The sequence below is a fragment of the Lytechinus variegatus genome, chromosome 3 (genome assembly GCF_018143015.1).
Source record: "Lytechinus variegatus isolate NC3 chromosome 3, Lvar_3.0, whole genome shotgun sequence".
Taxonomy (NCBI): Eukaryota; Metazoa; Echinodermata; class Echinoidea; order Temnopleuroida; family Toxopneustidae; genus Lytechinus; species Lytechinus variegatus.
In genome coordinates, this window is record NC_054742.1 from 32,590,870 (window position 1) to 32,604,779 (window position 13,910).

Sequence of the window (13,910 nt, forward strand, 5' to 3'; positions counted from 1 at the left end):
GAAGATGATCCTATAATTTAATTTCAAACTACAGGTATTTCATGTTTCTGGTCCAATAATGCAATAATTCAGTAACTAACATATAATAGGGGGTAGGCTCTTTACACAACTGAGTGAAAAACGTAACCTTTTTTGTATCAAATAATAGAAAAATACAAAAGTAAAAAACAAAACAAACAACAACCCTGGGTCATAACTTGATTACTTATTTGCTTCATGAAACAAAATAAAAGTTTTGTCAACCATAGTCGACTCTTGATTTAACGGAACTCATTACCACTTTTTTTTTAGGGGGGGGGGGGTTAATTAGAAACAAATTATGCCTAATATTGACCGCGAATAACCCTATAACATGTAGGATCTCTTCTGGAGTTGTATTTGCAATTATCTACCTGTAAATCCAACAGAATAAGTGAATATAAAGATTGTCTATAATCATATTGCTAATTTCAAAAGAAGCCTACCGGTGTTTCTATACACTTCTAATTCACTGGGAAAAGTGAAAACCATTTTGTTTAAAAGCCCGCTGATTTACAAACATGACAAACAGTCTACATGAACTGCACGTAGCATAAAGTGATAGAAATCCATTATACAAATAAGGAGCAAAAGTGAAATTTAAAGGTCAAGTCCACCCCAGAAAAATGTTGATCTGAATCAATAGAGAAAAAGAAAAATCAAACAAGCATAAAGTTTAAAATTTCATCAATATCGGATGTAAAATAAGAAAGTTATGACATTTTAAAATTTCGCTTATTTTTTTTCACAGAACAGTTATATGCACAACTCGGCAACACGCAAATGAGAGAGTCGGTGATGTCCTCCACTCACTTTTTTTATTGTGTGAATTATACAATATTTCAATTTTTACAGATTTGACAATAAGGACCAGTTTTACTGAACCACCAAATGTTAGAACAATTGTAATTCCCATTTTTAAAGAAGGAAGAAAACTTATTTCACCTTCCAATGAGGAGAAAATTAAGATAATATATACTAGAATACAAAAGAAATAGTGAGTGAGTGACGTCATCAGTCCCCTCATTTGCATACCAACCAGGATGTGCATATAACTGTTTTGAGAAATTTAGCAAACTTTAAAATGTAATAACTTTCCTATTTTACGTCCGATTTTGATGAAATTTTCAGTGTTATGCTTCTTGGATTTTTTCTCTATTTGTTCAAATCAACTTTTGTTTGGGTGGACTTGTCGTTTAAAACGACCTATGTACAGAATAACAAATTTTGACAGTATTTTGTGATTCACAAATTTACGGCTCCTCTGACCATCTGTATAATATAGTGGTGAGTATCAGAACGACTTATCCGACAAACATAATTATGTACATTTCTTAAGAAATCACATTAAAAAAAGTTTATATATAAAAACCCGGAAAATCTCATGGAAATTGCGAATGTCCATAAGAAACCCGTATGAAGTCAAAGTACATTTCCATCATATCCCTTTTTCATAATTGAATTCTTACTCTTGATTGTCGATTAGCGGCTATAACATCAATAATTTTATAACGAATTATGAAAATTAAAATTCATCAAAATTAAGTAACAGTGTACAGTTACATCCATTTTAAGCTAACTTGATGTAACCATATTTTGAGAATAGCATGTTGTTTAAACCCGTCACTTAAACAAGTTGTTTTAACTTTTAAACAAGTTGTATAATACCTGTTTTCAGATGGAAGAGAAAAGCTTAACTTTGCATCTATATGGCAGCTATAGTCATCATATCATAGCCAAACAATATGCGATTTAAAAATTATTTATAAACCAATCATTTCAACCATCTTAATATATACGGTCACTCAATAAAAAGACGATCAACGAACAATAATACCATGTTTAAACCCAGTAAATAAATCGTTACAAATCAATGGATAAAAGATATATTTTAAATATTTATTTCTTCTGCCATTGTAAAGGCCATAGAGATCTATAATAGCAGTCATTAGGGGTAAATTACTGGAATTTGAAAAACAATAAACAAATTGAACAATATTTGAGTAGCTGCTTAATGAAAAGAGCAATTTAATTAACAAATAATAAAAATAACATGATTAAGTTTGTTTGGTAATTGTTTTCGAAATTTCGTGAATTATCTTCCAGATGACCACCCACTACAAGATCTAGGTGTTAACCTTAGCTTAACGATTCATTAATGGTAATCTGACTAGAAGGATTAGCAGGACGAATACTAGTATTCTTATTTAACATAACTTCAATGAACCTTTACTATAGACAGATAAACAGCTGCTATGAAATGTGATTAATGATGCGAATGTTTTCCATTTCATTCGTTTCTGCAACACACACACACAAGCAATACCCGAATATTGCCGCGATATGAACATCAATGATGAGCTGAAGTTTAATTTCTTTGAAAATCCTTTACAAGGCATATAGCTCAATTCATATAAATTCATATTAATTCATATAAAAAGCCACAAGATCGCAGTAAATGAAATAAATCATATTCAATTTAATAGTGAATGTATTATAATAATAAGATCAAGAACAACAACGTTCGAGGGCCCCGTCGGGCAGTGGCTTATATCTAGGACAAGCGGCGCCCGGGGCAAGTGGTAAAATCGCTCCCCTTTCAAAGCCAAAGTGTATTCAATATAATCATATCATAAATATGATGCGTAGCTCACTCAACAATAAAAGCGAGTGTGAAGCGCGAGCTAAAAATGTGAGATATTCAGACCGGAAAATAAAACACTTTAAAAGACCCTTTTAGGAATTCATAGAGATGATAGGTACACGTATTTTATTCAATAAATTGACCCAATACAAAGGTGAAGCGCGAGCCTAGATTTTTTCAAGATAAGATCTTAAGACTGGATATTCTAAGCACTTTTTGTAATCATTAATATCTAACCAATTAATTCGAGCGCGAAGCTAGCTGAAAATTATTGATATTCAGACCTGAAATCGGGACATTTAAAGGAGAAGTAATCCTAAGATGTGTTTCTAACCAAGCAATTATTGCAAGCACGATCAGTGAGCTGACTTTTTTATATACTTACATGAAAGGGCAAAATTTTAGGGACTATTGTAGGAATTCATGCAAAGGATACGTATCTCGTCGGCGTAATGCGAGGGCGAAGGGACATTTATTGTTTGCGAAAATTAATGAAGAGGATATGTAATATACTTATAAATCTGCGCGTGATGAAAAGTTTTGACAATTAAACCAGAACAAATACGTATTTCCGAACTGTTTGTAAGAATTAATGAAGCGTAACGGATTAAAATGCAAACCCGCAGCTAAAGATGAAAAGTTATGATAAAGAAATATTTTAGGACTGTTTGTTGGAACTCTTGAATAAAAAAAGTAAAATAATAACGTTTTATTTACCCGGGGTAGCCACTTCAGTTAGAAAACTGCTCTAGAGCGGGCCCTGCATAACATAATATGTTATTATTACCTTTCTCCAATCTAGATGCTGAGCGCCTATAGCAAGAAGGCAGAAGGTTCCATTTTTTTAAGTCTTTGGGAGGACTCGGTCGAGGATCGAACACACGATCCCCCGTTCATGAGGCGGGAGCTGTACCACTGAGCAACCATCAAAAGTTGGAAAGAATATTCATCCCTTGCCAAAGACAAACAGGATTAATTTCTGAATATGTTGGAAACTGCATTACCATGGCAATAGCATTACCATGGTCCATGCCAATATTAATAACGGGGGTTTTTAATCACCTTCAGTTGTATTCCCTTTCAGCGCCTTTATTCCTTTGCCTTTCCTCTTCATTATTTCTTCTTTATTTGCGCCCCCTTTCCCTTTTTTTGTGTCCACTAAAAGTGGCGCCCGGGACACGTGTCCCCCTTGCACACCCAAGATACGCCACTTCCGTCGGATGAATCTTAGCAATAGCAGTAATTTTGTGTAAAATAGTAAATGTAGTGCAACGTGACCCTGGTCCCATCGTACAAACTAAAATAGTATAATTGTTTTGCAAATTAACTGAGTTGATGTGAATCGAGTTGAAACGTATGGGATTAACTTCTATACTAACATGAATGTTATCTCATACTAATGTACCTTGATCGTGGATTGAAACTTCTCTGGTCAGACTCTTTGAGCGTCGCATGGGTTGGGTGTAGTGTCCTCCACGGGTATGTGAATGCAAGTCTGGCTTAGTAATTACATGGATTCGGTCGTTTTCAATGTCTGTGATGAGGACTTGACCAGATGAATCAAGCACCATGCCCTGCAGAGAGATAAACTCTCTCCGTCGGATCACGTGAACCAATTCCATGTCCAGGATATTGACGAGGAGTACTTCCTGGCTGTTGTCTTCTACGATGAGGGCATGATGGTCGTCGAGCCAGCAGACGCCACGGGGAACGGCGTCATAGTGTGCTGTCGAACAGAAGACACCGTTCCTAGTAATGAACTTCATGGGCAGTCTGCTGATCTCACCAGTGCGCAGAACTATGTAAAGGCATCGGTTGATGATATCACTAACAAGAATGTGACCGTTGGGACTAACCGTGATGGACTGCGGACACACCTCGGAGATAGCAGGTGACCGATCTGTTGTGAGATTGTCCAGGTCAATACTGCTACAGTGTTTCCCTGTGTGGGTATACACTTGAATACATGCGTTGCCAGCATCACATACATACATGCAAGCTCCGTCGCTGGTGATGCCGCGAGGAACCATGTCATGTGGCATCCATATCTGTTGAGGTGCACCATAATTGTTGAATTTTTGGAGGAAGATTATCTTTTTAAGACTTGAATCTGTGACGGCGATATCTCCATTAGGAAGTACCGTGAGGTCAAAGAGAGCGTGTATTTTGGCTTCGTCGATGTGACCTCTGAATGGTCTGATATTCCTCTTCATCCGGAGAGTTCGGGGATGGGTGAGTTTAATTATACCACTTTTGCGCTCTGCTATCATTAATTCATCATTGGTTGTGATAGCGATTCCGCAGGGCGAATGCAAGGTTGAAGCTGTGGCAGCTCTGGGAGGCTTCTGGGGTCCAGGTTGGCCATGGATCGACGGTGTCCCTGAACTAAAGCTGTTACCAGAACCTGTGGATTTGGTACTATCTGACCGTCTAGGAGCAGATTCAGTCGTTACTAGTTGAGGAACGACTAGTGGCTCTTCATCTGACTTAGATCTGCGCATTATTCTATTAGCATAGGGAGGAGGATCACCAAACAAGCTCCTCTTCGCTGAGGTCGTAGGACTGGTGAGTGGTCTTTTCGGAGTGCCAGACGTGGTTGAATTCAAGTCATTTTTCTTTTCGTCATTTACACGATGGTTGTTACTACGTACCATCTGTAGGAAACTATCGACGACAGTACGAACAGGGTCACTTAGCTTCTTGCTATCCACCTTGGGCAGACAAGCTGCTTCTATTGCATCCGGATACGGTTCACTCTTACTTCTCAGTCGATTCAAGGATGGTCTGTTGTGCTTTCCATTCTCCATAGTTCCGATCCTGGGACGATGAGAACGTTTCATTCCATGGACTCGAACGATGTCTCCAAGAGTGGAATCAATCTGCCTCATATGATCTTTATTTTCTGATACATCAATATCATTCCACATGAGATGGGAGTGTTCTGTTGCTATTCTCCTACCACCTCGATTATGTTCGGCGGCATCTCGCAAGAATTCATTCAGATCCATTACCTCCAAGTCCGTGTAGGATTTCCGCGAGGCTTTTGTGGAAAAGGATTCGATCTTGACCTTTTCCTTAAGGATCATACTTTGAGCGTTGTCAAAGTATCTAATGGCGACGCCACTACTTTTCTCAATCCCGCTGATGTGTTTCTCCCGCTCTTTTTGAGCATGAGCGATAATACGGTCATACAGCTCATTCACCAACTTGGCCTTTTCTTTCATCTGCTGCTCGGTGCCTTTTTTCAATGAAGTGATGCTTTGGAGAAGCGGAGTGTGGACAACATCAACAAGGTGTTTCAGATTTTTCACTTCCCTTTTGACAATACCTTGCACTTCTTCAACTTTATTCTTCCTGTTCATGACCTCCTTGAATTTCGGTGATTTAATATCAGTCATGACGTCAACTAGGGCATAGTTGGTGTTGAATCCGTCGACACCATTAGATGGGAGACTATGAAGAGTGCTGCAGATGGGGCAGGTTATGGTCATGTATCCATCAGCCATCTTTTCAAGACATCTGCGGCAGAATGTGTGGAGACACGGAAGTGCCTTAGGGATACCATACGGCTCGTAGCAGATCGGGCAAGAGAGTGTATTGTCAAGGTCGTTATCCATCTTCCCAACAGTGACACCATCTAATCTGAGAAAAAAAAGAAAAACAAAAGAAAACAATTTTATGTTCCAATTGTACTCATAACGTGGAATGGCTCATTCAACATCACTTGTACTTGTTTGTAAAAAACGATATTTTCCCCCAATGTAGGAATACACCATGTCATAGACGAGAGAGAAATCATATTACAAAACATGAACGCGAAATGTTCAAAGCAAAAAATGGTTTGGATAATGACTGGCTATTGGTGGTGTTAGACTTAACTTAAGCTTTTTCATGAAATGGTAGACAGAAAGAAATTAAAAAGAAAAAAATCGACACTGTTGACTGATGTCAGAGTTCAAAAGATAAACCTTTACACACATTTATGGAAAATGAGTCATTATATTGTAACAGGTCAAAATGAACTTTTTATTGGAAATTCATATATTTTCATTACTCTTAATAATTTGTTTGTAAGTAATAGATGCCTTCACAGGAAGTGCACAGGAAGTAGTACAAAGAAGAAATGTTTAACAATCTTCATGCTTTTTAAGGAGTATGATTCACACTCGTTCTGGGTAAGAGTGATGCTGAATGGTCTTTGGGTCAAAACATCGGATTCCAGAGCTATGAGCTTGTATGACGTAGATCATTATGGTCAAGGCTTAGCATCTGTGAATGGAGAGTGATAACTACATAAAAGGGAGAAAGGATTTTACTCCAAGTCACTCCTGCACTGCACCCTATTCGTGGGGCAGGCAGAGAGGCTTCTTCATTTTCGGGTCAGAATTATAGGTAAGATATTATTTTGTCAATTCTGTTAGTTTTGAACAATAGTTTATAAAGTTGGTTAACAACGTATTTTATATTGTTTTGAATAAGAGGTTAGGTTATATTAAAGTGCTATCTTTGCTAGCATAGCATGTTATTTGTCTTATTCTAAAGGGTTTTGTGAATTAAATAATTAATTAGTTGTGCATCTGTCTTTGTCACTTCAGATGATTTTTGTGATATTTTATATTAATTACTTGTACTTGTATACTTGATTGTAGTATGTAGTTATAAACATAAAATGTGTTCGGTTCTAATCGTAAAGTAAAACGATTTAGTAAAATGATCTTTAGAGTTGAAGATTTTGGTTATTGAATTGTTAATTCAATGTTTCAGTTTTGTGTTTTCAGAGTAAAGGGTCACAATAATTGCTTACTATGTGTAATAATTGTTACTTTCCTTTTAAAGGTATTTGACATGACATTCGTGTAGCGGGTGAGGCTATCACGAGAGGAAATATGGTCCTCTAGGCCAGATTGCCAGGGTGAGTGGTTATCATTTATAAACCACTGTATTTCAATGCTAATTTGTTGGCATATTTTAATTGTTGTTTGGTAAATTTCACTTAATGGATGTATTTCATTTATTTGTTGGAAGAGTTATCCATAACGATGGAGGAACTGAATTTGTGATTAGATGAGTTGAATTCAGGCGTCTACTTGACGTCATATTGATGAATGTTTTATCTTAGAGTCACAAGCAAATATGTGTATATTTCTATTTTGTGCATTTTTCAAACATTATTATCATTCTAGTTAATTGTTTTATTCTCATTGGTTTTTTGCAGGTTTTTTTTTTATTTCTTTATCTTTTGTTGCTGTACTTGGAAATTTTGGAATTTTGTATATAACGACTCATCGATATTAAACGAACCGAAACACAAGGAATGGTGCCGTGTGTCATCTTTCTACATCAGTTTCCGCGTGTTACAATATAAAACCCCATAAGTTGTAGTCATGCATTTGTATGCACAGATGGTGGGTAACTGACTACCCATATAGTTATTTCCATTTTATGGTCAAGGTAATGTAAAGGCATTGGTTAAAATTGATTTGACTTCAAAAATATATGATCTGCAACAAGCCATCAATATCATCAACAATGAAAACATTCATTCTGAGAGTATAGAGAATTAATTATCATTTGGTAGCGCGTCCAGACGCCATAAAATGTTGCTCATATTCATCTTTTTGCATGATGGGCAAAATCGTCAGCATTACATAAAATGCCGTTCAATATGTTGAAACAAGAGAGAAATCATACAAGATCTTTACATTAAGTAGGTTACGTCTTCATTTCGCCACTTTTTATCCCGCAGACGAGAATAGTGACTGCAAAAGTAGTAATTTAAAATCACTCGATGATCAAGTAATTGGTTGAAATAGTGACGTAACGTGGGCAACGGCTTTTTTGGGGGGCACCAGCCGAAATTTTGAGTCACTTAGTGAGCAAGCGAAGCGCGCTCAGCTAGGTACAGGCATACTGACCTAATATAGATATTTTATGGACAGTGCCATTAAACGGATATGTATCTCACTGATTAAATAATGCGAGCGCGAAGCGCGAGCTGATTTTTTTTATATTCAGACCTTATAAGGGACATAATAAGCATATTTTTATAATCATGATACGTATCTGTCTCGCTAAACAAACAATGCGAGCGCAAAGCGCGAGCTGAAATTCTTGTATATATTGACCCCAAACAGGGACGTTTTAAGGAAGTATTTTAGGAATCCATTCAGAGTATACATCTCACCATGGTCATCTAATGCGAGTGCCAAGCGCTTGCTTATTTTGTTAGAATTACATCTTAATACGTGAAAATTTGTAGTCGTTGTAATCATGATTAACATGCGCATCTCACTAATCAAAATTGCGAGCGCGATGCGCGAGCTGAAAATATTGGAAAGTCAGACCTGAAAAGGGCATTTTTAAGGCTTGTTTGTAGGAACTCACGAAGACCATACGTATTTCACTAACCAAATAATGCGAGCGCGAAGCGCAAGCTGAAAATTTCTGATATTCAGATCAGAAAAGGGGACATTTTAAGGACTGATTTTAGGACTGAGCAAACATATGTCACCAATCCACTTATGCGAACGTAAGCACAGAAAGGAAATGTTTTACATTAAGACCTTAAAATGGGGCAATCACTTTAAGCAATGATGAAAAAGAAGCACATGTCACTGCATAAAATAATAATAACTCGAAGTGCGAAGAAATATATTTGGTGTATATTGACTTGAAAACGGGAGGTTTTAGTACATGATTATATATCTCGTTAAACAGACTATGCGAGCACCAGGAACAATGAAGACATAGGCCCTACGCAAATTATGTTTCATAAAGTTATGAAAAAATATTTATGTAATATAACATTACATAATTATAATACAATATAACATAATAATGAACAATAATTTCTTCTTTCTCACTACGTTTCTCTCCCTTTCGCCCTCTTTTTCTCCCTTTCCCCCATTTTTTTTTTTTTGGGGGGGGGGGGGCACGTGCTCCCCATGCCCCCCGTACTTACGCCACTGGGTTGAAATATACTGAGGGTCTACTCAAGTCAATTTGCATATTACTTAGGCTAATACTGAGTGATAGAAACACTTCACTTTATCGAGAAACACCAATATGTAAAACATTATTAAATAAAAAAAAATAATAATAAAATGCCAATGTGCGTGACAATTAGAGACATCTACCTCGGAACACTGTTTAACGGTGCAATTTTCCTCTCAGCATTCTCTGGACGATAACAGATGATTCTGAAGTCCAATTTTCAGATCGGTGACTTATAAGTGAAACCATGACGGGACACTGACTTCCAAAATAAATCAACTACCGTGCATTTGTCAAAATTTTACAAGGAATACTGTGATATCCGATGAAATCCACAATACAAACTGTTGAAATCAAGAGAAAAACTGACTGTATGCATGGTATGTATGATTGGCGATGGATGATTTGAATTGATTACAACGCAGAGTACTATGGAGCTTCATATACAGTTACTGCCCACGCCTTTATAGTCAATAGTAATGATAATAAGCAACACTGGCAGCAAAACACGGTGATGACTCATAATGAAGTCTCTCCTCAACGCCAATACAAAATACATATAACTCAAACGAACGGTTTTCCTCACGTAAAAAATGGATATGAAATATTCAATAAGGCCTTTCCCGCTTTTTAATATAAAAAAAGGGCGTCACCCACTCCTGTTTTGACGACGTGAGGAGAAAGTACCATATTGATCATGTACATGTAGGTAGAGTTGCCCTTCTGCTCTACAACAAAATTACGGAATGAAAGTTGTGTATATGGGGAGTAGTCTTGGCATTTCAAAAAAGCACATCCTAATGATAAGAATATGTGAGATCATTAAAAACAGCAGTGAGGAAGAGAGATGGAGAGAAAATAATGAAGGAACTTTGCTAATTAAACAAAATCGAGATAAGAATATTACAGTGTTAGGGTGGAAGCCCGGGGATAATGGGATAATGGGAGAAAAACAATAGATACATGTAGATAGATAGATAGATGGATGGATGTACAGGTAGATAGATGGGGCGAAAAATGAAGAGAGAGGCAGATCGAAAAGGGAGAGGGATGGTTAGATGATATTGGAAAAGAACAAAATAGATGACGTTATGCAAGACAAGAAAATATGATATACAGTGCGAATAAAGAAAAGAAAATCAAATTTTCGAGAACTAATATTCAGAGAAAATTGAAAAGCATGTTTGTACTGTACATCTTATACCACTTCATGTTGAAGAGTAAATGAAGACATTAGGTTTATAATTTATTTTTCCAAGTTTTGGCTATTTGGGACGAGATAAAATTTCCAACGATGCCTCAGCCGAGTGATTTCTTCTTCAATTGACATGATGAAGTTTGAATAGTCCCTTTGTTGGCTATGGCTTGATATCTTGTCTTCAAAATGAATATATTTAGCAATGCGTGGTGACAGTAAGGTATGTAAATAACAAGGAGTTGCTCTTTTATATTCTGATAAAAGTATATCGAAATATATAATATAATCCCTATAAATTTGGATACCTTTATTTGGATACGCACCGTATACTTGTTTATTTAGCGATGCGGACTTATACGAATCCGGGGGGGGGGGGGGGGGGGTACACGGCTTCTATGATATAAATTTGCCTAACAAAATACAGTGCGTTCTATGGAATAATTGACAATCTATACAACTGTTAGACTTACTCATTTGCTTACTCTTCTGTATTCTATTTAAGTAAAGAAAAATCTAAACCAGGGATTTAACTTGTTCAAAATACTATTAATTTCATTCACATGTCAACATCTCGATGTAGACTGGGTTTTCTTATGACTTCCAATATTTCAATGTTATTCGAAAACCAAACGAAAAAACGAGATATGAACCCCCTGCATGACATGATCATGGTATTATTTGTTCATCACAATCAAGATAATTACTGTATGATTGTGGTTTCATGCAGCATCCGCTAAACTTTTGTCCATTATAGTTCACCTTGGTATGGTATAATAGTCATGATGGATAGAATGTTTATTTATATGCAGGTTTATTCCATTCACACAGGGCTGTCTTTAAGAACAAACAAAATTCACAAGAATGGGGGACGCACTGTGAGTCATGATCCAAACAATACACTGCGGTTTGAATTGATAGGGTTTGATGGAATAGTGTACCGTCAGAAGTGCTAATATTCAACAGATCTGTCGTGAGTTAATGTTTGAGCTTTTGTGAACAGTTACATAGTTATTAAGGTTAAAGGGAAATAAATCAAACGCCGTTGAAAAGAGTTACATACCCTCATGAATCTGCAATAGGTGGGCTGATGATGTCCCCACTTTTCTTTTTTTCTATAAAATCATGAGAATTTTCATACTTAACATGTCTCCCTTGTAATGAAATGAGTTTCAGCAAGGATTATTCTACACAGTAAATCAGCTGTCACTCCTATTTCTACATTCTTGGGAGAAAAAAATCAAATCAACACAATCCATATGATATTGCATATTCATGAGCACAATACTGTTATAACGAAATAATGAATTTAAAATTGCCATAACTTTGTCATTCCCTATTATTCCTTATCCGATTTGAATGATTTTTTTTATCGTTTTATTTTATCTGATCTTTCTCTCTCTATTCATATCACATGATCCTTAGTCTGGAGTAACCCTTAAAGTTGTGGCAAGGATATCCATCTTCCCCAAGTTTGCTGTTTCAGAAGATATTATACCATTATCATTATGCTTTTCACTTTACCTTGCGTGTAACAAAAATGTGAAAAAAAATTCTTTAAATGCACTTTTGAAAATAAACACAGACTCGAAAAATTCACAACTTTGTATGTTATAATGACTGTATAGTGGTTTCCAATGCTGCTTAAAACATTGCCCCCCCCCCCCACGATCGACGCATCAAGCATGAATAATTTTCATACGAATGGATATGTCCATACCTATCAAGTTTATTCATGCTTGAGTGAGCATTGCTCATTTCAAAGGGTTTACTGTATTATGAAAAATCAGGTCGCGCAGGAATTTGTGAGAATCAGGAGGCTCAAATAATTTACATCATACTACGTGTAGGATGTACATGGCCCTGGTATGCGTTATATTAACATTAAATGAATTTGCATACATGGAGAAAATTTACTATTGGCATTGATCGCACTTACAATGATAAGTGCAATTACGATAAAAGAAAATTGATATCAGGATTAATACACAATTCTACTTGTATGTGCACTCTTGAAAAAGGCGGTATAAAGATAATAAATGTGTTTATGTTAAAAAGAGCACTTGGTCGAAATCAGTCCAAATCTTAACTAATAAATATTAAATTGGTCAATCTTTCAAAATAATTGTGACTGGGCATGTGTATACATTTACGAGCTTATATATAAACATTTTTACCAATGTAATTAATAATTTATGGTGGCAGAGCAGGCATAACCGCGCTGGCAGCTGCGAGAGGAATAAGATCAGATTGTGTCTTGTGGATAAAGTCACAAACTTGAAGAAACCGACTCATAAATAAGTAGAACAAAATAAGCTCCAAGTCTGCATGACAAATATAACAAATAAGGCAACAATGGCCAACAATATTAACTCCATTCAGCTCGGGATAGCAGTCTTCACGGAGTCTTCACCTGTATAATATTTGCCAAATACATAATGTATGCACATAACATTGTAAACCCAGACCAGACAAACCACCACAACCAACCAACCAACCACCCTTGGAAGCACTAAACGCGTGTATACCAGCAGTGTGGAGATCTATGTAGATACCGCACCCACCTGCTGTTATCTACATTCCAAGCCAACCACTGTACGCGCGAAAAGCCACTAAAATTTACATGTAGGTGTATCTTCCACGCGTATAACAATAGTAATAGACTGGAAAGTACGACCCACGAACGCGACAAAAGGCGATGATACACCTTGTCTTGGTATGTTAATTAGCTATATAGGGTGTGATGACTTACCTTTTCAACTGCTGCAAACTAATAATGGTAGGTAGGATGGTTGCTGCTGTACCAGTGAAAATGCGTCAATTTCAATATATCAAGCGAAAGTCCAGATTGTGATAATTCCAGCTTTCCTTGTTAACCGATTATTTACCTTCATAATAGCAGAGGGTAGACTCTGATCCGTGATTTTGTCATTCAATAACGCATCTTGCGCTTCGATGATCATGAAAAGGCACTCGCATACCGCAGACGAAAATGATAAAAAGGGAGAGAAGAGTAAACAGGATTTTGAGCCTGAACTGGGGTAGAATTACTTTTGGTTT

At 36.6% G+C, this 13,910-nt stretch overlaps 1 protein-coding gene across 1 annotated transcript; it reads right to left on the bottom strand.

Moving 5' to 3' along the window:
* Nucleotides 1-294: 294 nt before the first annotated feature.
* On the bottom strand, nucleotides 295-13,893 carry LOC121410803. Its single transcript, XM_041603117.1, has 2 exons — nucleotides 13,603-13,893; nucleotides 295-6,304 (listed from the first exon to the last, which is right to left on the bottom strand). The coding sequence occupies exon 2, from the start codon at nucleotides 6,277-6,279 to the stop codon at nucleotides 4,054-4,056; it is 2,226 nt and encodes a 741-aa protein (XP_041459051.1). The 5' UTR covers nucleotides 6,280-6,304; nucleotides 13,603-13,893; the 3' UTR covers nucleotides 295-4,053.
* Between the last annotated feature and the right edge of the window lie 17 nt (nucleotides 13,894-13,910).

Bases quoted from the DNA above. Each gene is read 5' to 3' on its own strand.
- LOC121410803 (XM_041603117.1), bottom strand. From the start codon at position 6,279: ATGGATAACGACCTTGACAATACACTCTCTTGCCCGATCTGCTACGAG.